This window comes from Primulina huaijiensis, chromosome 14 (assembly GCF_012295235.1).
Source record: "Primulina huaijiensis isolate GDHJ02 chromosome 14, ASM1229523v2, whole genome shotgun sequence".
NCBI lineage: Eukaryota > Viridiplantae > Streptophyta > Magnoliopsida > Lamiales > Gesneriaceae > Primulina > Primulina huaijiensis.
The window spans coordinates 1,207,111-1,232,618 of NC_133319.1; the positions used below are offsets into that span (position 1 = coordinate 1,207,111).

General features: G+C 36.6%; 1 protein-coding gene across 2 annotated transcripts; it reads left to right on the forward strand.

Annotated features, from left to right (window-relative positions):
* The first annotated feature begins 1,275 nt into the window (after nucleotides 1–1,275).
* LOC140956697 (BEACH domain-containing protein C2) lies at nucleotides 1,276–24,626 on the forward strand. Of its 2 annotated transcripts, none has more exons than XM_073413546.1 (32): nucleotides 1,276–1,404; nucleotides 2,101–4,183; nucleotides 4,641–5,428; nucleotides 6,586–7,272; nucleotides 8,022–8,156; nucleotides 8,853–8,957; nucleotides 9,059–9,172; nucleotides 9,931–10,007; nucleotides 10,363–10,444; nucleotides 11,381–11,704; nucleotides 12,135–12,757; nucleotides 13,324–13,408; nucleotides 13,893–14,087; nucleotides 14,770–15,315; nucleotides 15,397–15,540; nucleotides 15,623–16,081; nucleotides 16,632–16,777; nucleotides 17,727–17,796; nucleotides 17,881–17,964; nucleotides 18,210–18,266; nucleotides 18,370–18,438; nucleotides 18,528–18,614; nucleotides 18,690–18,806; nucleotides 19,613–19,762; nucleotides 19,885–19,969; nucleotides 20,065–20,185; nucleotides 20,296–20,392; nucleotides 20,487–20,600; nucleotides 21,276–21,645; nucleotides 22,622–23,397; nucleotides 23,549–23,671; nucleotides 24,142–24,626. In XM_073413546.1, exons 2-32 carry the CDS (start codon nucleotides 2,167–2,169, stop codon nucleotides 24,214–24,216), a joined length of 8,922 nt encoding a protein of 2,973 aa, XP_073269647.1. In that variant the 5' UTR covers nucleotides 1,276–1,404; nucleotides 2,101–2,166; the 3' UTR covers nucleotides 24,217–24,626. The 2 variants fall into 2 exon arrangements, with proteins under 2 accessions (XP_073269647.1, XP_073269648.1); XM_073413547.1 differs by having other exon boundaries at nucleotides 2,161–4,183.
* The last annotated feature ends 882 nt before the right edge of the window (nucleotides 24,627–25,508 follow it).

Genomic DNA, 25,508 nt, shown 5'->3' on the forward strand with positions numbered 1-25,508 from the left:
GTTTCTGTCGGAAAAAAATAAGTCACATTACTATTAACATAGGAACTGGAAGTGGAAGGCAATGTATGATCCATGCATATTGATAGGTCTGTTCCATATATATATATATTTTTAAAAAATTCGTGTATTCATGTAATTAATATTTATTGTATTGTTTCCAATTAATCAGATCTTACATCTTTTCAAATGAATCAATAAAAAATTAAGATATATACTAACTTAAATAGAATTTTTCATTTTCATTTTTTTACTTTTTTTTTTTTGGAGTTTGTGTTAGCTACTTCAATTATTCAAATCAAGAAGTTATAATTGGTCAAATGAAAGAAAAAGATTTATAATTATTCTCTTTCGAATTGAAAAATTCAAGTAAAATTCGACGTATTTTCCTTTGTTTGACAACTTAATAGAAAAGATTTTAATATTTTTTTTAATAAACAGAAAGTTGTGTTATCATCTTAAACCTTTTTTGAGGTATTTTCATTTTATGTCATGTTATGTAATTTTTGATTCTTTCATTTTATTACGTTCAAGCAATTCCATTATATGGCACAACATATTTTGGAAATTAAATATAGATTTGAATCGAGAAAAATATGAAAGAAAAACACCAAGCGATAAAACTATATTTTTATGAATTGAAAAAACTCATTTGAAAAATAAAGAAAAAATATTCTTCATTTTTATTTTCTATTTTTTAGTAATATTTATACAATTTTCCATACCATTTACTTATACAATTTTTTTTAATATAAAAAGTATTATTTAAAAAGAAAATAAATCTATAATGAATTAGGAAAACATATATTTATTTTTTGACCAGTATATGTCTTTCATATCCAGCTATACTAATGAGTAATCTATTAATTTGAATTTCAATGTCAGTTCCAAAAAAACATACACTTGTATGAAAAAAGCATTTTCTAAAAAATGTTTGAAAAAGAAAAGAGTATTTTGCATCTTTAAAAGCGTTTTTCTTAATAAAATATCTTTCTACCGAGAATCATAAAACTATGGTTAAGACCAAATTGGAAAAAAAGAAAATAATTATGAAAAATATAATTATACATTTCACATTTAGTTGGGCCTTCCAAGTCCATTACGAATCCATTAAAAGGCCCATTGGGCCAAAATTGATCGCTAATTTGCTGCCCCGGCCTTTTCGTACCGTGCTCTAGTTGCTGTGCATTTCATACGGGAATTTTATTTTTTAACTTCGTCAATTATTTAATTAAAAAAATAACCTGTATTTCGTGAATTTGACCGAGGTTATTTTACAATTTCATTCCCCCATCTTTCGATTTTCCATTATTTTCAATTTTCTCCGAGCATTATCATTTTTTCCAATTTATTTCGCAACTCCGTATTCAACCTCACTAATCGCTGAATCAGATCTTCTCTTGCAAGGTAAGATACAATCAATTACGTTCTTTTACCCCATTGTAATCATGCCCATGTTCGCATCTTTGCGGATTTTTAAAATTAATTTCAAATCTTTTGATCCACACTGTGGCAGAATATGATCCATATTTTAATTTGTTGTGGACCAGCAGTGCGGTGTATAAGGTGTTTTTAGATCTGTGACGAAGCATCAGTAAACTTTAGTATTGTCTTCTGCCAGACGTCTATCAGTTTTTGTTCGTTCTCAGTGCTGATTTTGACCGTTAGGAATGTTGTTTCGCGTCTTACTTCTTGAAAACGTGAGGAGAATCTTTTTGCTTCCCCAAGATGGTTGCATTTGGTTTCAGTTGGATAAATCTTTTGAAATTTGAGCTTGAACTTGCCATACTTGAATCCAGCTATTAAATTGCTGGACCCGTGAAGGCATAGCATTTTAGTTAGAAATGTGTTTGCTGCAGATACTTGTTTTTATTGCCAATCATCGGTTTTCCTAGTTGATTATTTGATATGGGCACATTTCCTATATCTCAGTTATATACTTACGTGCTAGCTTAGAATGGTTGGGGACTTCCTTTTCTATCCTGCATCTTTCCCTTTTTTTATTTTATTTCCTTTCTAGTGCTATATCATGTGTTAATTTGTCAATGACTACCTTTTTCTTTTCTTGTATGATTAACTGTACGTTTTTATTCATACATTCAGGTAAAATTACTTTGTAAAAATTTCAAATGAAGAATTCGTAAGATATAAAGATTGTTGTAGATCGAAATGGAGAAAGGAGGAGCGAGAGTGGATGAAGAAATTGGCGCGAAGAACTACAAAACGCAAAAAGAAGGCACTGATTGGGATAATAATATTGGAATTTCTCATGCTGCAGACACAGAAACATATAGTGATAAATCGGACGATGTGGGCAGTGATGTAGTCTTAGAAGGAGCTGATGTGGTAGATGATAATTTTTTTGAGCACGTTTCGCTAAAAGATTCTGTAAAAAATGAAGAGGATGTGAATCAGTCTTCGAGTCCTAGTAACTTGAGACATTCATCTACTGGAAGCGATAATGTATTTGAATTTTCTTTTGCACATGCTCGATCATCCAAAATTGATTCACCTCAAGGTGCAGAGGTTCGTAATAATAATTTTTTTTCTATCCCTGGGCCGGACAGAGATTCAGATTTTGACATGGAGGCATCACCTTCTGCTAGTCTTGATTCTGCTGTAAATTTTCATGGGGATTTTGGATACTCTCCAGTGGAATCGCCTCAAAAGCCAAAGCCTAAACAGGTCGTGCCTAATGTGTCTCCAGAGCTTTTGCATTTAGTAGATTCTGCTATAATGGGGAAACCAGAAAGCTTGGAAAAGCTGAAGAACGTGGTGAGTGGTGTTGAGAGTTTTGGAGGTGATGATGAGGCTGTCGCTATTTCTTATTTGGTTGTTGATTCACTTCTAGCCACAATGGGAGGTGTTGAGTCTTTTGAAGAGGATGAAGATGATAATCCACCCAGTGTGATGCTGAACTCTAGGGCTGCAATTGTGGCTGGTGGGCTAATTCCATGGCTCCCAGACATTGGGGATTTCCAGGGTCTCATGTCTCCTAGGACTCGGATGGTGAGAGGACTACTTGCTATTTTGCGTGCTTGCACTAGGAACAGAGCAATGTGCTCTGTCGCTGGATTATTGGGAGTCCTACTTCAATCAGCTGAGAGGATTTTTGTGCAGGATGTTGGTTCGGCAGAGAAAATGAAATGGGACGGAACTCCTCTCTGCTACTGCATTCAATACTTAGCTGGACATTCTCTTAGTCCAAGTGATCTGCATAAGTGGCTACATGTCATTACAAAAACGCTCACCACGGTGTGGGCTGCTTCCTTATTGCGTTCTTTAGAGAAGGCCATGAGTGGAAAAGAGGCCAGGGGTCCAGCGAGCACTTTTGAGTTTGATGGTGAAAGCTCTGGCTTGCTAGGGCCAGGTGAGAGTAGATGGCCTTTTACTAATGGATATGCATTTGCCACTTGGATCTATATTGAGTCTTTTGCAGACAATATAAGCACAGCAACTACTGCTGCTGCAATTGCAATGGCTGCTGCTGCCACTTCAGGGAAATCCTCTCCTATGTCAGCCGCTGCAGCTGCCAGCGCACTAGCTGGGGAAGGAACAGCTCACATGCCTCGGTTGTTCAGTTTCTTATCCGCTGATAATCAAGGGATGGAAGCATATTTTCATGCACAATTTCTGGTCGTTGAATGTGGAAGTGGGAAGGGGAGGAAAGCGTCTCTGCATTTTACTTATGCATTCAAGCCACAGTGTTGGTACTTTGTTGGCCTGGAACATACATGCAAGCAGGGGCTTCTTGGAAAGTCTGAAAGTGAAATGAGATTGTACATAGATGGTTCCTTATATGAAAGTCGGCCTTTCGATTTCCCAAGAATTTCTAAACCACTTGCATTTTGCTGTCTTGGGACTAATCCTCCACCAACTATGGCTGGTTTACAACGTCGTCGACGCCAATGCCCTTTATTTGCTGAAATGGGGCCTGTGTATATTTTCAAGGAACCCATTGGGCCAGAAAAGATGGCACGGCTGGCGTATAGAGGAGGGGATGCACTGCCTTCTTTTGGTAGTGGTGCTGGATCTCCATGGCTGGCAACAAATGACCATGTCCAAAATGTTGCTCGGGACAGTGCTCTTCTTGATGCTGAAATTGCTGGCTCCATTCATCTTCTCTATCATCCTAATTTGCTTAGTGGGCGTTACTGTCCAGATGCTTCTCCTTATGGTGCTGCAGGTATCAAGAATTCCAATTTTTGAGTAAATATAATAAAATAACTATTTCCGTTTGATTATTGGGAGTCTTATTTTTTCCTCTGATTTGTGGAAAATATGAAATCAACACAAGTAAATAATTCTAGAAGGTTCACTTCCCCACTCTTCTGGGGGCACACACTTGATTCTATTTTAACATATTTCTTTCCTTTAGTCAACTACTTGCCCTGCTCTCAAATTATTTAAAATTTGCCTGTAACGAATTGGTATTCTTCTGGTCATGTTAACTCTCTCTGGAATGCTGTAGAGTTTTGATTGGTTAAAGTCCTCTATCAACATATTATATTTGATTTATGCATGCACTAAATAAACTGCACAGTCTAGCTTTGCTGGATACATTCTTGCTTATCTTTTCTGCATTAAGTGATGACTGCGCTACAGATCCTCTCTTAAATAAGTATTGGTTTGATGCATTTCAGGCATGCTTCGAAGGCCTGCGGAGGTTCTTGGTCAAGTGCATGTTGCTACAAGAATGCGACCTACAGAATCTCTGTGGGCCTTGGCTCATGGAGGTCCCATATCCTTGCTTCCATTTGCGGTGAGCAGTGTGCACGAGAATAGCCTTGAACCACAGCAAAGTGACGTTTCTCTGTCATTAGCAACAACTGCTCTTGCTGCTCCTATATTCCGAATAATGTCTTTGGCGATCAGGCACCCAGGAAACAATGAAGAGTTATGTCTCCGAAGAGGCCCTGAAATATTGTCGAGAATCTTAAATTATTTATTGCAAACTTTATCTTCTATCGATGTTGCCAAGCATGATGGAGTTAGTGATGAGGAACTCGTTGCTGCTATTGTCTCTTTATGTCAATCTCAGAAGTTCAACCATATGCTCGAAGTCCAGCTTTTTAGTAACCTGCTACTTGATCTGAAAATTTGGAGTTTATGCAGCTATGGACTGCAAAAGAAGCTTTTGTCTTCACTTGCAGATATGGTTTTCACCGAGGCATCTGTGATGCGAGATGCTAATGCTATTCAGATGCTCCTAGATGGTTGCAGGCGATGCTATTGGACTGTTCGCGAAAGTGATTCTGTTAACACATTTTCTATGAACGAGGATACTCGACTTGTTGGTGAAGTGAATGCTTTAGTTGATGAACTTCTAGTGGTTGTTGAACTTTTAGTTGTGGCTGCTCCTCCATCCTTGGCTTCAGAAGATGTCCGTTGTTTACTGGGTTTCATGGTCGACTGTCCACAACCGAATCAGGTAAATATCAATAGTAATCGAATATTTCTTTCCTTGATCGATTTGGTGGCTCTGGGGTCTTCTATAGCTATTTTGCATAGTATTTCTTGATTGTCAGAATACATTTATATTCATCTCAAGTTCAACTAGCTTTATTTTTGTTATCATTTCAAACAAAAAGGCCCCAGATTTGAGTAAATTTCTGTGTAATACTTATGGGGTTCTTGTGTACTAGAAGTATACCTATGTTTGCTTCTTATGCTCAAATTAAACATGAAGGTATCCTGGATGAATTTTATTCCTGTTACTTGCTTTCATTATCCAATTTCAATGTCAGCATGCCTCACAGTGTTCATAGGAAAACAAATGTACTCCCTTGCTCACTGGAGAAAAACATATTTGAATTAACATTCATTTTTCATCAACTATCACCCCAACTATGTTTACCCTCTACTATCAGTGAAAACTGCCAAGGAACACAAGAATTGGAACCATTTGACAGAAATTACTTTATTCAACAGTTATTCTATCTGTTTGATGATTTGTGGGCTGCTACAAGTCCACATGCCCATATTTTGGGATGAAAAATTTGATTATCATCCTATTGAGAGAATATATAGTTTTGATGTCTAGCTTGAATCATATTTTGAATGATCCTGGATTCCTGGCATATCAAGATACGTTTTCTTTGAAGGGTATCTGAGATAGTTGATAGGTGATACCTTTTCTTTTCAATGATACAATCGCGTTGATAGTTGTACATTGCAACTTATTTAGGAATGAACATGAACGAATTCGAGATGGCAAGGTAATTTGAGTTGTTGACTTCTAATTTTATTCTCCAGAAGGCCATACCTTGTTAGGAAATTAAAGCTTCATTTTTTGGTTGTCACTAGAGTATTCTCTTACTCAATTCTTTTTAGGAAATAAAATTGTTAACAGTTAGTTGATATCGATTGCTTGTTAGGGGGATTTTTACGGGTCTCAACCCTGATATCTATCCCAATTTTTGGACAAAGGTGCCCTGTCACTTCTACACATTTCAAGTTTTGAATAATTGAGTTCTGTCATCATCTATATACCCAATAATGATTCAGTGTTAAGTTTTTTCACCCTAAAGTGCTTTAATCCTGTCTGGTTATCTCCCGTGGCATAATCGGTTAGTTCCCTCCTTCCAGGTTGCCAGGGTGCTGCATCTGATGTACAGGTTGGTGGTTCAGCCAAATACTTCCAGGGCTCAAACTTTTGCTGAGGCCTTTATATCATTTGGTGGCATTGAAACACTTCTTGTCCTGCTGCAGCGTGAAGCAAAAGCTGGAGATCATGCTGCTGCAGAGTATTCAAACAAGCAGGGGGAGGCATTGTCATCCTCCAAAACAGATACAAATATAAGGGAGGGAATTTCTGAAAATAGTGAGCACGGTTATACAAGATACATGGAGCAAAAAGATTCAATTTTACATGAAAATGCTTCTGAAATCGAGGGTTTTAGTGGTCCTATGCTATCCAATATTGAAAGGATGTCATCTCTCTCCGAGAATCCTTTCACCAAAAACTTGGGTGGTATAAGTTTTTCAATAAGTGCTGAAAATGCGAGGAATAATGTGTATAATGTTGACAAAAGTGATGGTATAGTTGTAGGAATAATCAACCTCATAGGAGCTTTGGTGATAGCAGGACATTTGAAATTTGATGCGCCTGCTCCCCCAAATGTCTCAAAAAACATTGTTGGTTTACTTGAGGGAGGAGGTACCATGTTTGATGATAAGGTTTCTCTCCTTCTTTTTGGTCTTCAAAAGGCTTTCCAGGCGGCTCCACATCGGCTTATGACTAACCGTGTATACACAGCATTATTGGCTGCTTCGGTATGCCGTTTTAATATATGACTTGCTGCTGCAATGCCATTTTTGCATGTGAAATAAATTGATTGCTTATTTTTTTGACATATGGTGGACAACTGCGGGCCTCGGTCAAATCTGTTTGTCTTTCCTCTTTGGTCTGGGTAGGATGAACAGAATTAGTTTGGCCAGACACTGTCCTTTTCTCTGTGTGTTCTATATCTGTAGAAGTAGTGGAAACATGCTTCTGTTAACTCAATTTTGCTTTTACTTCTAAGTATGCTACATGGTTTCTGATGTAAGATTCGCAGGATTGAGATGGTGCAGCAGGTTATTATAGGTCAAATTTAGAATCCGAAGATTCTTGCAGTATTTTCTGTCCATATTTTGGTTAACTTTCCATCTCTTTTAGAAATAGGCCTCAATCAGAATAAAGTGCTCTTTGATCAATTCCATTTAATGGTATAACTGTGACGACCCATTAATTAGTTGGTGCAACCATTGGTCAATCAGTGTGTATTGGACAATGTCACTGCAAATAAAAGTAATGGAAAATAATTTATCGTCTGTTTTGCAGTATGATTTCCTAGTTTATAACATTACATTGAATCTGAATTCTTCTGAATGAAATGTTTTAAGGACCTATCAAATAGAGATTATTAAATTCTTCAAACTGAAAGATGTCCTTCTTTTGGGAAAAGCTTGTACATTCAAGTCAATGCTTAATTTGAGTTTCTGAGATGCCTTTTTTTTTTATTTTTTTTTTTATGATCCAGATAAATGCATCTTCAAACGATGATGGACTAAACTTCCATGATTCAGGTCATCGCTTTGAGCACTTTCAACTTTTGTTGGTTCTTCTCCGTTCACTTCCATATGCATCAACAGCATTTCAAAGTCGAGCACTGCAGGTACTTAGTTTGTAGCACACTCAAATGATATGATATTTTCCTGGCATGTATTTGTTATTTACTTTTTTACTTACTTATTTATTATTATTATTATTATTTTAATAAGAAACGATATTTTATCTTTGGACGACGTATGAGCAAAGATCAAATTCAGGGTCGCGACTTGGACAACAATGCTGCAGGAGTTTAAACATTTACTTATTGTGGATTTGGTTAGAGATTGGAAGTTTGTATGCTGCTGATTTAAATTTACAGAGTTTTTTATTTTCATTTCGTAATCTAGTTCTAAGGATTACTATCCTTTGTAATCCAACTTCATATTTTAATAAATATAAGTTTCGTATCAAAAAAAATATATGATAAAGTTTACAAAAAGGCGGACAAGATATCCGCAAGTACGTAAAGGATAAAAAACCTTCTGCTCACATCATCATCAAATAAAGCTCCATTCCAGCATTGTCACTAATTTTAATTTGTGTTACAGAAGAGTAAGCATGTTAGCGGTCTAATGTTCTCCTCATATACTCTCCCACTGTTTGTAATAATCAATTTTTGCTTGACTCTGCAATCTTGGAGGAAGTTTGCTTTACTTATTTTAATGTTCATGACGGAATAACAACATTCCAGTTTATCTTTGTCTGAGCGATATGTTGCAAACATCTTCTTTGAATTTTTATACTTTCTTTTTGATTTTAGGATCTATTGATATTGTCTTGCGGTCATCCAGAAAACAGAAGTAACCTGACAAAAATGGATGAATGGCCTGAGTGGATTTTGGAGATTCTCATATCCAATCATGAGGTGTAATCATCAAGCCTCTTTAGTGCTTCACATGATTACATTATTGAGACATCTTTGTCAATTTTGTAATTTCCTTGTACTTTTCACCTCCTATCATGCAGAACGGCTCAAGTAAAAGTACAAATCCATCTGAGTTGAAAGATGTAGAAGACTTTATTCACAACTTCTTGATTATTATGTTGGAACACTCAATGCGCCAGAAGGATGGATGGAAGGTTTATGTTCTTTGCCTTTTCCTTTTGTTTTATATTTATTGTCACCCTTGCTGCCAACTTTTGTTAGACCATAAAAAAGGCTGAAGAATTTGTTTTAATAGAATGTTGAGTGATAGAGAATAAAATGAATTGGTATTGAAATACACTGTGGAAGGCAATGTTTTTTTAATTTATTATTTCACAAATTTTTTCTCCAATTTCAATTCTTTATTTCAAGTGCATTCTTCTAGTCCTTAATCATCCCCATCCACACCTATCAACCCCTACTTGTGGTGCTTTGTCATAAGAAATTGCAGCAGGGATTCTCCATTTGCAGATACCCCTGCTTGTGGTGGATTTTATGGTGGCCCTTATGGGTTTGGCAGTGGTGTAAGGCAACGGGGAAGGTAAGGGAAGAAGAAGAAAGAAAAAAGTAAATTAAAAGGAAAATGAAATGAAATGGAACGGGAGTGTGTTGGTGAGTGGAGAATATATTTAAGTTTGTTTAAATTCCTTTTTTCTGAAATTATGCTGTAGATATGAATATGTGGAACACAAATAAGAAATTGGTGACGAAAATTGTTATCAGGAATCGAAAAGAAATCCTGCCTTTTGGATTTGCTGACCCAAACTCTCTGCAGTTGGATTGCTATAACAATTTCTACTCTTCGTTTCTGTTTTGGTTGAAATTGTAGTTTTTTTTAACCAAATTTTTGTTTTTTTCCTTCTGTATCTTAAATTTCCAAGTGTCGTTATCTATTTTGTCATTGTTGTGACAGGATATTGAAGCTACAATTCATTGTGCAGAATGGCTGTCTATGGTGGGCGGTTGTAGCACTGGTGATCTAAGGATTAGGTAATGCAACTTAAGACTCGACACTTGCACTCTAAAGTTTTATAGGATAGGAAATAAATATTGGGGTTGCTGCATTTTATGATAGAATATTTCAGCACTACTTTTCTGGGATTTGCGCTTCACAATGACTTGAATCATGTTTAGCTTTTTTAGAAAATTCACGGTAATTGAGGAATCAGGAATGTATTAACAGGTTGGTTCAAATATTCTGAATAAAATTCAATCAGATATGCTTAACTTCTGCAGTTCAAAGTGAACTTTGACGATCTGATAGGCCATGCTTCTCTCTCTCTCTCTCTCTCTCTTGGTTTCTTTTCCAATATTATTGCAGCTTATGGTAATGCATGTTTCTTAGACGGGAAGAATCATTGCCAATTTTCAAAAGGAGGCTTTTGGGTAGCTTGCTAGACTTTGCTGCTAGGGAATTGCAGGATCAGGTGATCTGTAAATCTTTTTTATGGCAAGTTCTTTTTCTATTTGTTTATGTAGGATACATATTTATTTCTCCTTATTGACCCACTGGAATTTAGTTGTGACACTATGATAACACAATGCCTTTCTTTCCCTCCTTGTGATGGCACATAACATCCAGTTCCAGTCTTACCATTTTAAATAGTTGTAACTTTACTACCCGTATTTTATTCTGAAACATGGTGATGAAGTTTCACTTTCCTGATTAATCCAGGACTTGGTAGCAATTTATCGAATAATATATGTGTGCTCTTTAGGAAATTTGCAGCGAACTGTCTAGAGGTGGAGACAATTTTAAAATGGCCTCGTGCATTTCTAAATTTGGAATCTATGTCTAGCTCTTAATGTGCCCTAAGCCCTAACTCCTCAGTACCCTAGTAAACTACATTTTTAAGTATCAGTGGTATATTTTTGAAAATGAACATAAACTTTCGAATTACTTTCCAATGAAACCTTGTGGGTGATGACCTAACTCGTTATATTTGCCCCTCAAGTGTGGCATCTTCTATGTCTTCCATTTCTACGTCTCTTCTTCCCTTCTTGAACAAAAGACCTTCACCTTTTCCCCCTCCCTTGGCAGTAAGATAGGCTATAATTCTCAGCATTTATCGAAGCTGATATTCATATGCCTCTTAGAAACAAAGAAACCATCTCTATTGAAGCTGATATTCATATGACTTTTGGAATATTGTACACTATTGTCTGTTTCTGTTCACCATTGACACAGTGTCTTTGATCTCTGTTCTTAACCGTGCTCTTCTTTCTTAGCCTTCACATTCTTTACTTGGCTTTTTTTTTTTGGGGTGTGTGTGTGTGTGTTCTCTTTTATGGTTTTAAAAATATACATATATTTCTTCTTATTCTACTATGATGTCAACGTCGTAGCCCCTTTATTGCTGCAGACTCAAGTTATTGCTGCTGCAGCTGCTGGAGTGGCAGCTGAGGGGTTGTCACCTAAAAATGCTAGGATGGAAGCAGAGAATGCTGCTCAACTTTCTGTGGCTTTGGTTGAGAATGCAATTGTGATTTTGATGCTTGTTGAAGATCATTTACGGTTACAAAGCAAACTTTATTGTGCTTCATGTTTTCCGACTACATCTGCATCCCCACTTTCAACTGTTATTCCTGTGGGCAACCAGGCTTCAAGTACAGTGAATGGAGAAACTCTAGATCCTGTGTCTAATCGTAATTCTTCATCTAATGATGCTGGGGGCCTCTCTCTTGATGTATGTTTGCTGCTATATGATCATGACACAACATACATATCTGGTCCACGATGAAATAACTGATGCATATGCACTTGCTACTGGCTTTTTTATTTCCTCGCTCCTTCCTTTATGTCTGTTTTTTTCCCTTGAGCATATTTTATATATTCTTGTTTCTTATCATCTGATGTCAGCCTGAAGTGAAAAGATTACTTTATCAAATGTTATACCCAAGTTTGATGGATGTTTTTCACCATGCTATTGTTTGAACATGTGATCTCATGTCATTTTCTATTGCAGTATGTCTGCTATTCATTTTGATAACTGTATATGTGTTTTATGTCAACTGCCACAGTATTGGTTCTTTATCTTGCATAAAGTTGTCTCTTCATTTCAATTTCGACACACAATCTTCTTCACTTTAAAACTGAATTTATCTTGGTTTGAGTAGGTTCTTGCTTCAATGGCTGATGCTAATGGACAAATTTCTACCACAGTTATGGAACGACTTGCTGCTGCAGCGGCTGCAGAACCTTATGAATCAGTTTCATGTGCATTTGTGTCGTATGGAAGTTGTTTTATGGATTTGGCAGAAGGATGGAAATATAGAAGTCAATTATGGTATGGTGTTGGTCTTCCTTTGAAGGACTCAGAGTGTGGTGGAGGTGGCAGTGGATGGGATTCTTGGAAATCTGCTTTGGAGAAGGACAGTGATGGAAACTGGATTGAACTTCCATTGATAAACAAGTCAGTTACCATGCTTCAAGCTTTGCTATTGGATGATTCTGGACTCGGTGGTGGTCTTGGTATTGGTGGAGGATCTGGTACTGGGATGGGAGGAATGTCAGTGCTTTATCAGCTATTAGATAGTGACCAACCATTCCTATGTATGCTTCGGATGGTGCTTGTCTCACTGAGGGAGGATGATACTGGTGAAGACCATGTGCTCATGAGGCATTTAACGGTGGCAGACAAGTCTCCGAAGGGTTTTGGTCGTCAAACTAGCAACTTTACTTCTTTTGACGCAAATTGTAGATTATCAACTAGAAAACCACGATCTTCTCTGCTTTGGAGGTATTATCTTTGTTACCCATTCCAATCAACTTGAATATATTATTTTACTTCCCATTTTGTAACCATTGATACATTCATGTGAGAGATTTATTATTTATGTCAACACAAACCCAGCTGTGGCAATGAAATTTATTCATATTTTTTGATCTGCTGATGGTTATACCTGTTTTCTTCACCAAAATCTTAGCTTCACATGCATGGGACCTGCCAAACATCTTGATGTTCACTTCCCCCCCTCTGATGGTTCCAAAATCTTAGCTTCGCATGCATGGGACCTGGCAAACATCTTGATGTTCACTTCCCATCTGATCTCACATAAGGAACTTTTGTTGATTTGATAGCATGTTTTCAGATTCCATGTCAATAATCTTCTTTGTAGCTTTCTGAATCATCGTTTCATATACTTCGCAATGCACTTCATCTTTCCTGGATTAAAGCTTTATGAGAAGGATGATTACTGCCCCATGAGTAACAAATGTGATACTGCTCCACTCAACTGGGAAAATTGTTTTAAGCTTTTCTTTGTGTATTTACACTAAGAAACTGACTCAGGTTTCAATGTACAGTGTATTGTCCCCTGTCCTGAACATGCCAATTTCTGAGTCAAAGAGGCAGCGAGTCTTGGTTGCATCATGTGTTTTATATTCCGAGGTTAGATTTGTACTATTGTTAGGTTGCTTCTGTTGCCATTAGCAGAATTATATATTCCTTTGTGCTGTATTGGTCCTGAATTATGGATTCGAGTGTAAATAAATCAAGCTTGAGTTTGAACTCAACTCTAAAAAAAATTGAGCCTTGAGCTCAACTTATGAGTTTAAATTGAATTTACAAAATTAATTAACAAATATGTTTGCATAACAAGTTTGACATGCGAGATTGAGCTTNAAAATAAAAATATTCATTTCTTTTAAAAATATCAAAATATGTTTAAAATTAGTTTTGCGCTTGCGAGCTCATGAATAAATGGAGTCTATGCTTAAAAAATCTTATACTCGATTGAGCTTGAAACATGCCTGCTTATTGGGTTTGTTAGTTAGCTCAACTCACCTTACTCTCCTATTATGTATGAACCTATATTGGTTTCAAGAACAACCACTATCATAACTACTTATGCTCTATTTTATTAATGTTGCAGGTGTGGCATGCTATTGGGAAGGACCGAAATCCTCTGCGCAAGCATTACTTGGAGGCCATTTTGCCTCCATTTGTTGCTGTTCTAAGAAGGTGGCGGCCACTTTTGGCTGGAATTCATGAACTTGCGACTGCAGATGGTATAAATCCCCTTGTTGTTGATGACCGTGCCTTGGCTGCAGATGCTTTACCTGTTGAGGTTACCAATCCAATTTCCTTTGAACACAGTTATTTTATCCATATTTTGTCGTATAGTAGTTTATCTGAGAAATGAAGTCAGCTTCTTCTGTCCAAACATATAAAACTTACTGATCCCAAATGAACCACCATGTTCCAGAACATTTTTCAACGTTCTTAGCCAAATATTTTGGCTCACATTGAATAGATTACACTAAAATCATTTGGTTGAGAACATTTTGGCTCCATTAAGTGCAGTCATTTATTTATATCACGAACTTGGTGTTTCTACACCTTCTCATCTGCAACTCAACATATATTTTGTACACGCTTATCTGGATGGTTACGATAAATATCTTCTTCAGCTTAGCTATAGTAATGGTCTCTCTTGAAGCTAAGCCACTTGAGTTCAAATCCTTTTAATAAACCCATCTTTTCTATTTACAGATGCATGTCAGTTTTAGAATATCAAAGTTTTGACCCAACTCTTTTTATCCTAGCATGGTTCTATGGTTTGAAAAGATAGTACTATATTGGAGGCAAATTTTGTGTACATATGCCTTGTAGTAATATATTAGTATGCTATTTCAAGAATCAACAACACTGCATGTTCTATCTCCTTTGAATGTTTCTCCTATTTATGTTCTGATAAATCTTGCGATTCTTACTGTGCCATAAATAAGACTTATGTTGATATTTCTTAGGCTTCACTTGCTATGATATCTCCTAGCTGGGCTGCATCTTTTGCATCACCTCCTGCTGCTATGGCTTTAGCCATGATTGCTGCTGGTGCTGCTGGAAGTGAAAACAATGCTCCTCCGACTGCCACACAGCTTCGGCGCGACTCATCGTTGCTTGAGCGAAAAACAACAAGATTGCACACATTTTCAAGCTTTCAAAAGCCTTTGGAGACACCAAACAAATTTTCAGTTGTTCCGAAGGACAAGACTGCCGCAAAAGCAGCTGCATTGGCAGCTGCAAGAGACCTTGAGCGTAATGCAAAGATTGGTTCAGGACGAGGTCTTAGTGCCGTGGCAATGGCCACATCAGCACAACGGCGGTCTAGAACTGATATGGACCGTGTAAAGAGATGGAGTGTTTCAGAAGCAATGGCAACTGCCTGGGCAGAATGTTTGCAATCCGTTGATTCAAAATCTGTATATGCCAAGGATTTAAATGCCCTTTCCTATAAATATATTGCTGTCCTTGTAGGAAGTTTAGCTTTAGCTAGAAACATGCAAAGATCTGAGGTATTGCATTCTTTTATTGAAGGCATCAGTATCTTAAAGTTACAGAAAGCATACACTTCAAACCTTTGTTTGTGCTTTTAGGTGGACAGGAGGTCACAAGTTGATATGATAGCTAAGCATCGCACATACACTGGCATACGTGAATGGCGCAAGCTGATTCATTGTTTGATAGAGGTTAAATGTCTTTTTGGGCCTTTCAGTGATGATTTGTGCAGTCCCCAGCATGTAGGTTTCTTGCTACTAGAATTTATCTGTATCAAGATTTCTGAATCAACTATTTCTAACTGTTAGTTTGGGAGAATATTAGGTTTTCTGGAAGCTAGATTCCATGGAAAGTTCTTCAAGGATGAGGAGAATTCTACGAAGGAACTACCAGGGATCAGATCATTCTGGTGCTGCTGCGAACTACGAAGACCATATCGATCAGAAGCACGAAACACATAAAGTTGCAAGTCCATCCAAAGCCTCTGTCTTAGCTGCAGAAGCCATCTCAACTGAGATAGGAAACGAGGAGGATGAGCATGATGCTTTCTATTTGGATGGTAGTCGAAATGGTGAATTTCAGAAGGCGACTGGATCGGGTGAGCAGCCGTTGACAATGTTTACAGAGTCTAGAGACCCTCCAGTGACTAATGACCTAAACTCGGCACCAGTCTCATCAGCTGTTGCTCCTGGTTATGTTCCTAGTGAGCATGATGAAAGAATTGTTCTTGAGCTCCCGTCTTCAATGGTCCGCGCTCTAAAGGTCCTAACAGGAACTTTTCAAGTAAGTTCTACATACCTTAATTTTTGTGGGGATTCAAGAATCCATTAGAATGATTATGACACAAGCATAAAATGGTATGAAGGAGTTTGAAATCCATAAAATTCCATGGGTTTCCAAACAATCGATAATGGATTTAAGTAATATGTTTGAAGTTCTTTTATTTCAAACCAATCAATCCAAACACATACTAAGAATGTTGAGAAAAAGGACCTGGCAGCAAGAGAATAACATAATAGGTACCTTTTGTCTTTAACCCATTCATATTTCGGCTACGAACGAGTCCTATTTTTCTTTGGTACGGGCATTGATATTTTGTTTCCAAAATTTGTGATTTGTTTGTTGGTCATGGATATGTAGGAATTCCTAGTTTTTAATCTATTGGCTGCTCATTGCATTAGGTCAAGGATTTGTTAAAACCTGAGTTCCTCTTCAACTGTTTGATCCTACACAGAAGATTTTTGTATTTATCGATGAATAAGTTAAGGATATCTGTGATAACCTTTTTATGTCAAGGTAATGATGAATTTGTGAAACTGGTGTGTTTTGACAGATAACAAGTAGAAGAATTAACTTTTTGGTTGATCACATGGATAGCGGTGCTAGGGACGATGTGTTGAACTGCAAAGGTTTGAATGAGGTTCAAGAAAAGGATCAAAGCTGGTTGATATCGTCACTTCACCAAGTATATAGCAGAAGGTGATATCATTGACACACCAATTTGACCTCTAAGCCCTTTCTCAGTTTTTATCTAGCATTATTAGTATAAAGTAGAATGGGATCTGTTATTACCCACACCAGTTGTCCTATTTTTGTGATCTATGTAATTTTTTCCCTCTTACTCTTTTACCCTTGTATTTTTTCTCCTTTTTAGGCTTTAAGTAAGTTTGGTGTTCACAGAACCTGAAGCAAGAGGATACTTGTTGTCCTGATTGAAGATTGCCATTTCTCCTGCTCATTCCGTTGGCCAGCTTATAACTTTTCTCAAACCTGATGTTTTCTTGCTTGTGTGGATGTTACTTACCACAGATGTTTCACACTGTTATAATTCTGGGACGTGAAGTGGAAACAAAAATGCTTAGACAATAAAAGAATGGGCAATTTCTTACCTAATATGTCTTGTTGAATTTTTTATCCTCCACCAAAACACCCACTGATGTCCATGAACGTCAAGAGCATAGCATCACAAGTTAAGTGTGAGCATTTCTCTACAATGCTTTGGAATAAGCATTAGTAATCAATAAATAAAGCACTTAAATAAGATCCATTCCCAAAGCTAACATCATACAAACCCATTTCAGACATCATCTAATAGGCTAAGACGCTCTTAACATCTTCTTGAGAAAGTGCTAGACTAATATCTTTTTATGCCTGTCAATGATATCGATTCATTGTAGAAGGATTGCCTATGAAAAGGCGAACAACGAGAAAATTCCTGGCTGCTGTAGTCACAGCATGTTTAAGAGCGGAAGTAATGTCTTGGAAAAATTACTTCTCTCCTAACATATCCTTGTCCGATGCTATTGTTTTTCTTATATTCACCTATTCATGAGCATGTTGGTTTGGATCCACAATTGCTTAAAATGGGGCGGATAAGCATATTTTTTTGACCATTATACGTGAATTTTTTTAATTTCTATTTCTGCAGATATCTTTTGAGAAGAAGTGCTCTGGAGTTATTCATGGTTGACCGGTCAAACTACTTTTTTGATTTTGGCGTAAGAACCTTCAGATTTTTTGTGATTGCAAAGATTTTGAATTTTACTTCTAATAATCTTAATCTATCGGGTTTTCATTTGCAGAGCACCGAGGGCCGACGGAATGCCTATCGAGCTATTGTTCAAGCCCGTCCTCCTCATTTGAACAATATCTACCTTGCAACTCAGGTATTGACCTTGTGATGCCTTGCTGCCCTCTTTTATAACAGAAGTCACTGTGCTCCTCTGATCGGGAACCACCCTCTTCTTTTGGATTTCACAAAACTATTCTGTGTTCCTTACTGAGATTATGCATACGTATATTTTATATTTAGTTGCAATGGAACATACTGTTCCCACAAACATGGCATTGAATGGACACTTGGATATTTTGTGGTATTTCTAAACTAGTATTCTTTTCTCCTGTGCTCAAGAGACCTGAACAACTTTTAAAGCGAACTCAACTTATGGAACGTTGGGCTAGGTGGGAGGTATGTTATAAATTAAGTCGTTCCGAATTTATTTGGTCTATTTCTTTGACTTTAACTTCGTGATTTACATCAATAAGATGCTAAATGGTATGTTTGTTTGCAGCTCAGCAACTTTGAATATCTAATGCAGCTCAATACATTGGCCGGGCGTAGTTATAATGACATTACACAGGTATTGTCTGCTGGGAAATGCTAATCTCTAATTTGATAGAGACGTATTCTTGGATTAATTTTAATGCTTAATTCCATCCATATGTGCAGTATCCCGTATTCCCCTGGGTCCTTTCTGATTATAGCTCACCTAGTTTGGATCTTTCAAATCCTTCTTCTTATCGAGATCTGTCAAAGGTTGTGTATAGTAGAATTTCCTTCAATTACTCCATGTTTCTTTTTGTCTTCTAATTCTTTTGTATATATTTGCAGCCGGTTGGTGCCCTGAATGAGGAGAGACTACAGAAATTCCAAGAGAGATACTCTAGTTTTGATGATCCTCTCATTCCAAAATTCCACTATGGATCACACTACTCCACAGCTGGAACAGTAGGTTCTCACATTATAATGACTGCATAAGCCTCTTTTACCATTTATTGCTACAATTTGCTGTAGAAATCTATTGTTCTTCTGTAGCTTCTATCCATTTGTGGCGTGTTTTCCAGAGGTCTTTGTCTAGTTCCATCCATTTCCTTTTTTGTCTTGATTAATAAAATTATTCTACTTTAAAAAAGTATCTATAGTTTGTTGCATCAGTATATTTCATCTTCGCGTAAATAACCTGGTTTGCAAGCTTATACCAATTTCTAGGTAGCTAATTACAATTTTCTGTCTATTTCCTTGAGCAATGTTTTAGTGACTACAACACTTATTTTTGTTTTACCATTCAGGGTTCTGTCATGAGATATAACCTCAGACAAAAAGACATTCGTAACTTCAGAAAGTAAAGCCATTGTCTTTCTCTGTATGGAATAGTATGGTCTGACCAGAAACAGCTTTCAGAGTTTTCCTTTTCCCTCCTTTATACTCATGCGTGCTAAACTATAACACAAGAATTATTAAGAATGATGCTATATTGGTTGAATCATTTTATTCCTGATTCCTGAACGCCATTATGGCTAGCTGGCAGAACTAATTTATGATATGCTATCGTCGCGTTGACTTTATTGGAAAATGATTAAACCATATAGTTGGTCGCTAGTGGTATGATCGCTTGAGGTTGCCGCAAAGAGGAGCACTCAAATTATGGCATTTGACGTTAGCAGTCTCATTGATTGTATTTCTGTATAGCTGGATGATTTAAGTGCAACTTCGAGTATAAATATTTTGGCTACCTTCTCTGTTTTATGTTTCAGGTGCTATATTACCTCACAAGAGTAGAACCTTTTACTACTCTATCTATTCAACTTCAAGGTGGCAAGTTTGATCATGCTGATAGAATGTTTTCAGACATAAATGCAACTTGGGATGGAGTTCTGGAAGACATGAGTGATGTAAAGGAACTGGTATGATGTCATTTTGCTTTCTCTTTATTTTTCCTTGCAACTGAGATTCACATCTTGCAGAATGTATTTGAGCATATGGCTCTTCAAATTTAGTATCGAGTTATTTATTTTCCTGATTTTAGGTTCCCGAGGTATTCTATCTTCCAGAAATCCTAACCAACGAAAACTCAATCGACTTTGGTACGACACAGCTTGGAGAAACACTTGGTATGCATTTAAATTGCTTGCTCGCTATCTACTATATCAGAAACTGATTCCTGTATAGGTCTTTGATAGTTTTATTTTGTCCCCTCACATTTAAGGTCCGGTCCGGCTTCCTCCGTGGGCAGAAAACCCTGTTGATTTTATCCATAAACATCGGATGGCACTTGAGAGTGAGCATGTCTCAGCTCATTTGCATGAATGGATCGATCTTATATTTGGGTGAGATATTTTCTAACTGTAGATTTAAGTATGTGTTCCTTCTATTGTAAATAGATGAATGTTAATGTGTCCAATTTCTGAATCTGGTTTCAACAATTCTAAAAATTTAGGTATAAGCAACGCGGAAAAGAAGCTATCCAAGCTAATAATGTCTTCTTTTATATCACATATGAAGGAGCTGTAGATATTGATAAAATATCTGATCCAGTAAGTATGCTTTCTGTTTAATTTTGTTGCTTTAGTTTTACTTATGAATGCCATCTGGATTGCATTTATTTATATATTTCAAAATTTGTAAAAGGTACAACAGCGTTCCACCCAAGATCAGATTGCTTACTTTGGTCAAACCCCGTCACAGCTTCTGACTGTACCTCATGTGAAAAGGATGGCACTGACAGATGCCCTTCACATGCAGGTATTTTCTTTTTCTCTATGTTTCACTTTTTCTTGTCAATTTAGTCTTTTGTTTTCTTTCTTAAATCAAAGGCCACTATTGAAAACGACAAAATGTACATGGGAGTGGAGCTAAACTAAGACCTCCCACTCCCTCTCCTGCATCTACCATATTGCCAGCACTTTTTTTGTTCTACACTATGTATGTAGTGTTGTGGTTCGGATTCAACTGCTGTGGAAATGTGGATAAAATTGTCAGAAATGTGAATTAAGGATGTTGAATGTGTACCACCAATTCAACATCTTGGCATCTTTTATTAGTTTGATGATACTTCCTCTCGTGGATCAACTAAAGACCTATGGTCGGATACATGATCAATTTCCACTATTTTTCTTGAGAAATAGAAGGGTTTCATATTCAATACTCCCATTCTTATCATTTTTGTTGGAGTCGAGTTCTTCTGAATCAGCATCTCAAGCTTGTTTCTTTCTTTTGAATTGTGGAATTGTAACTTCTTGTATCTATCGAGTATGAGAATTTTACCTCAACTGTTCAGGTGCATTTTAACAGAATTCATGGAATAAATTTAATTTTACAAAGTGTACTAATTTGAGCGAGAACTGTTTTTAATCCGCATATAATTTGATTAGTTTGAAACATGCTGCAAAGGCATTATGATATCTGCTTGTGTTACAGACCATTTTCCGGAATCCTAGAGATGTTAAGCCATATGTTGTTCCCTATCCCGAACGCTGCAATCTACCTGCTTCTGCCATTCACGCTTCGTCCAACTCTCTTATAATTGTTGATACAAGTGCGCCAGCTGCACATATAGCACAACACAAGTGGCAGCCCAACACACCTGATGGCCATGGAACGCCTTTCCTTTTTCACCATGGAAGGCCTGGTGGGGTTGCTGGTGGTGGAGCTTTTATGCGGATGTTCAAAGGGCCAACATCATCTGGATCAGAAGAGTGCCATTTCTCACAAGCACTGGCTTTTCCAACTTCTGGGATCCAAAGCTCTGAAATAGTTTCAATCACCTGTGACGGAGAAATTCTCACTGGTGAGGATACATGCTTTCCAATTTAATTTTTAATCTGACGCCCTTTTTTCCAAGTCGAAGTCATATGACTTGTGTAATAAACTTAGTTATTCTCTCTGTCCAATGTATCAGAAGTAAGCAGAGGCTATAGCTTATTTAACTTCCTATGTCATGTAAGATATATTTTTCAGGTGACTTTAACTTGTGAAATGGAATTTCAGAGATCGCTTCTCTCCTTCCATTCTCTATTTTATTGGGCTGAAATTAAGTATCATTGATAGGGTGATTCAGATAGGTAGTAGGGATACCAATATAACTAGAAGATTCAATGGTCTGTCAGTCTGTGCTTGAGAGTGGCTCGTTCAGGAATGAGAAATTAAAAGATTCCATGTGGTTCAGTTATTAGTGGAATGCATATAAGATGACATGCCTTCTTCAAAATCATCCCATCAACAATCATACGAGGATCATGATAATAAGAGTTGATCCATCTTTCAATCTGTAAGCTATGCTTGTTGCAGTTCACTAGCGGCTGGTTCTTTTGATTCTGACATCATTAGATGACCAAATATAAATTGATTAGAATCTCCACTTTTCTCATTGGCTTAGACGGGCTAAATAAGTGACCACCTTTAGCTGGTTTCAAAAAATCACAATTGAGCTGTTGCTGAAAAAACTACTCTTTCTTGGTTATTTCCATGAGTGTTCATACATCTGTTACAATAATTATTGGTGGTCTGGACCCTGGAAAACTATGCTTTGTGTGATAAGAAGTTGCTTTGCACAGTATTTCACTTTTGTTTGTTGTCTTGTCTTGTTCATATACAAATTTTTATGTAGATTTCAGTATTTCACTTTTGTTTGTTGTCTTGTCTTGTTCATATACAAATTTTTATGTAGATTTCTCACAGCTACTTTAAGTTCTAACTGATTGGAAAATGATTTTTGATTTGTCATTAGGTTGTATTGACTTTACAATATTGATATTTTATTTTAGGGGGGCATGTAGATAACAGTGTGAGGTTGATATCAGCTGATGGAGCAAAAACTATTGAAATAGCCAAAGGGCATTGCGCTCCCGTGACTTGCCTAGATATATCTTCTGATAGCAACTATCTTGTCACTGGATCTCGGGATGCAACCGTTCTACTCTGGAGAATACATCGAGCACGCAGTTCCCATTCTAGTACATCACAAGAGCCCTCCACTAATCCAGGCACACCCAAATCCCCTGGCGTTCATGCGGCTGCAAACAACTTTGCAGAAAATAATAGGGGGCACCGTATTCAGGGTCCCATCCATGTCCTCAGGGGTCATCTAGGGGAAATAACATGCTGCAGTGTCAGTTCTGACCTTGGAATTGTAGCATCGTGCTCCAAATCATCAGATCTCTTGATTCATTCGATAAGACGAGGCCGGTTGGTTAGAAGACTAGTTGGTGTGGAAGCACATTCTGTCTGCATATCTTCCGACGGAATCATAATTGCTTGGAATAGATATCTTTGTACGCTCAGAACCTTTACTCCTAATGGAACTCTGATTGCTAAAAAGCAACTTCCGCTCCTGTCAAGCGTTAGTTGCATAGAGGTTTCTGTTGATGGACATAGTGCTTTGGTTGGAATAAACCCATCTTTGGAATATGATGGAGGCACTGATTATAGCCAGCTTATGAAAGCGGAAGAATCAAGTGGTGTAGATAATGAATTAAATAAAGGCGATAGAGTTGATGTGCCGTTTCCTTCTATTTGCTTTTTCGATCTCTACACTCTAAAGGTGGGGTAAAAATGGTGTGAGTTTATAAAATAGATACTTTTATTTGTATTTATGTTCGCTTCAAGCACATGTACTGTTTTGAGAACGATTTGGCTTCTGTAATATTCATTTATGTTATTTTGTCTTACTATTAAGAATCCTCTACCCGCAGGTGTTTCATGTGATGAAACTAGCAGAAGGGCAATATATTACTACCTTTGCTTTGAACGAGGATAACACAAACCTTTTGGTGTCAACAGCTGATAAACAGTTGATAATATATACAGATCCTGCTGTAAGTTTCATTCTTTTTTAAATTGTTTAGTTAGTTATAAATTTAAATTGGATCATGGATTCACATATTCTCTACTCTGAAAATACCTGAAGTTAATTGTACTAGCCTCTTTTTGCTTTCTTTGTGTTAGGAAAGAAATGAAGTGCGTTCCACTGACTCTTTGCTATGGCAGAGAAAATAATTACATTACAAATCATTATCCACGTCGATCTTTTGGTTCAGTTCATCTATCCAGAAAATACCTGGGAAGAAAGCAATAAACTGAATTCTCACAATTTCTTGAATGTTTCGAAACATGAAAGGAAAAAATATCAGTTAGTCTATGAAGCTTATTTTGAGGGATGAAAATATTGAGCTTGGATTATTTAATGCACTGAAAGTTCGGGGATGTTGCCCTACTCTTTGACTAGTACTTGTATTCTGTCTACTATTTTTCTAAAAGAAAAATAAATTGTCTCCGTTGCTTGTAGTTGAGCTTGAAGGTCGTAGATCACATGCTCAAGCTGGGATGGGAAGGTGATGGACTAAGCCCTCTCATCAACTAAAAGTCTCAAGGTAATAGATTTCATATTTGGGAAGGAATCGTAGTTCAACGCCCGCTCACCGCTCGTGGTTCCGCAACTGTATTGCGGGTTATGCATTCTGAAGTATAGTTCCTTATTTTACACTCGGAAGTTTCCTGGATAGCTATTTGGAAGGGCGAGCCAAAAATAGCACGATTGTATTTACTAGTGTGTGTATTATTTTTTAAACCAAATGGGTTAAGAAAGTTTTGGTTGCATTAAGCCTGACCCTCAAATTGTGTATTCTAATTAATTTTTTCCAGGTGATGTATAAAAAATTTTGATTCTATCTTTCCTATAAATTTATCAACCTAAACCTTGATTTTGTTATGTTTTCGGGGAAATTATTCTATAATAAATTTCTGAATTTAAATTTCTTATGTTTTCTGACATGTTTTGTTTTTGTTTTTTGTTTTTTCTATTTGTAGCACATGCACCATTTTTAAAAGATGAATTTCTCGTCTTCATTATTTTTTCTTTGAAATTAAAAACTAAATGATCTCCAAAATTAACATCTTATCCGAGAATGCAAAAAATTGCTCAAGTTCGTTATGCATAGCTCTTGTTTGGATATTGTTAACTTATATTTATTTCAAATCATTTCATTACATTTTTTTTTAATTTATGTATCAATGATTATGATAAATTCTAAATCTTTCAGGAATTCTATAATTTTAAATTATAGAGAGAGAAACCATTTCAAATCTTTTTTTGTAGACCCCGCTAGAACGACCTTGTTCTTACTCGAGCTATTGTGCTTCATTTTGTTCTAAATTCAAAAAGTGTAAAGGTTTTAAATATGTTGATTTAAATGTTTTTTCATTGTACCTTACACAAACGAAACAAATTCATCTCCCTACTTATTTGCTTAGTAATACATTAATCACATCGAATTTCAAATTCTTAGAATATCGACGTCATTTAAAATCCATTGAAAATCCATTGTGATATTTATAATATAGTGTAAATAACTAGAAGATGAATTTGAGTTTATCTATTTATCTTATTTAATAATGAAAATATAATCGAAATCATGGATTTCATATGACTTAATTTAAGAACAACATAAACTCACAGGTCAAATGTATAAGATCTCATTTACTCTATTACAATTATTATCATCTTTATGCAATCAAAACATTAGTGACCATCAACTTATCGATGTTTTTATTTAATTTTTGAGGAGAATCTTGGCACGCCATCAGCTTGATTAACCATCATCTTGGCCATAATTACGCGAACGAGAATCTCAGTCTTCGAAACTGGAAAATTCA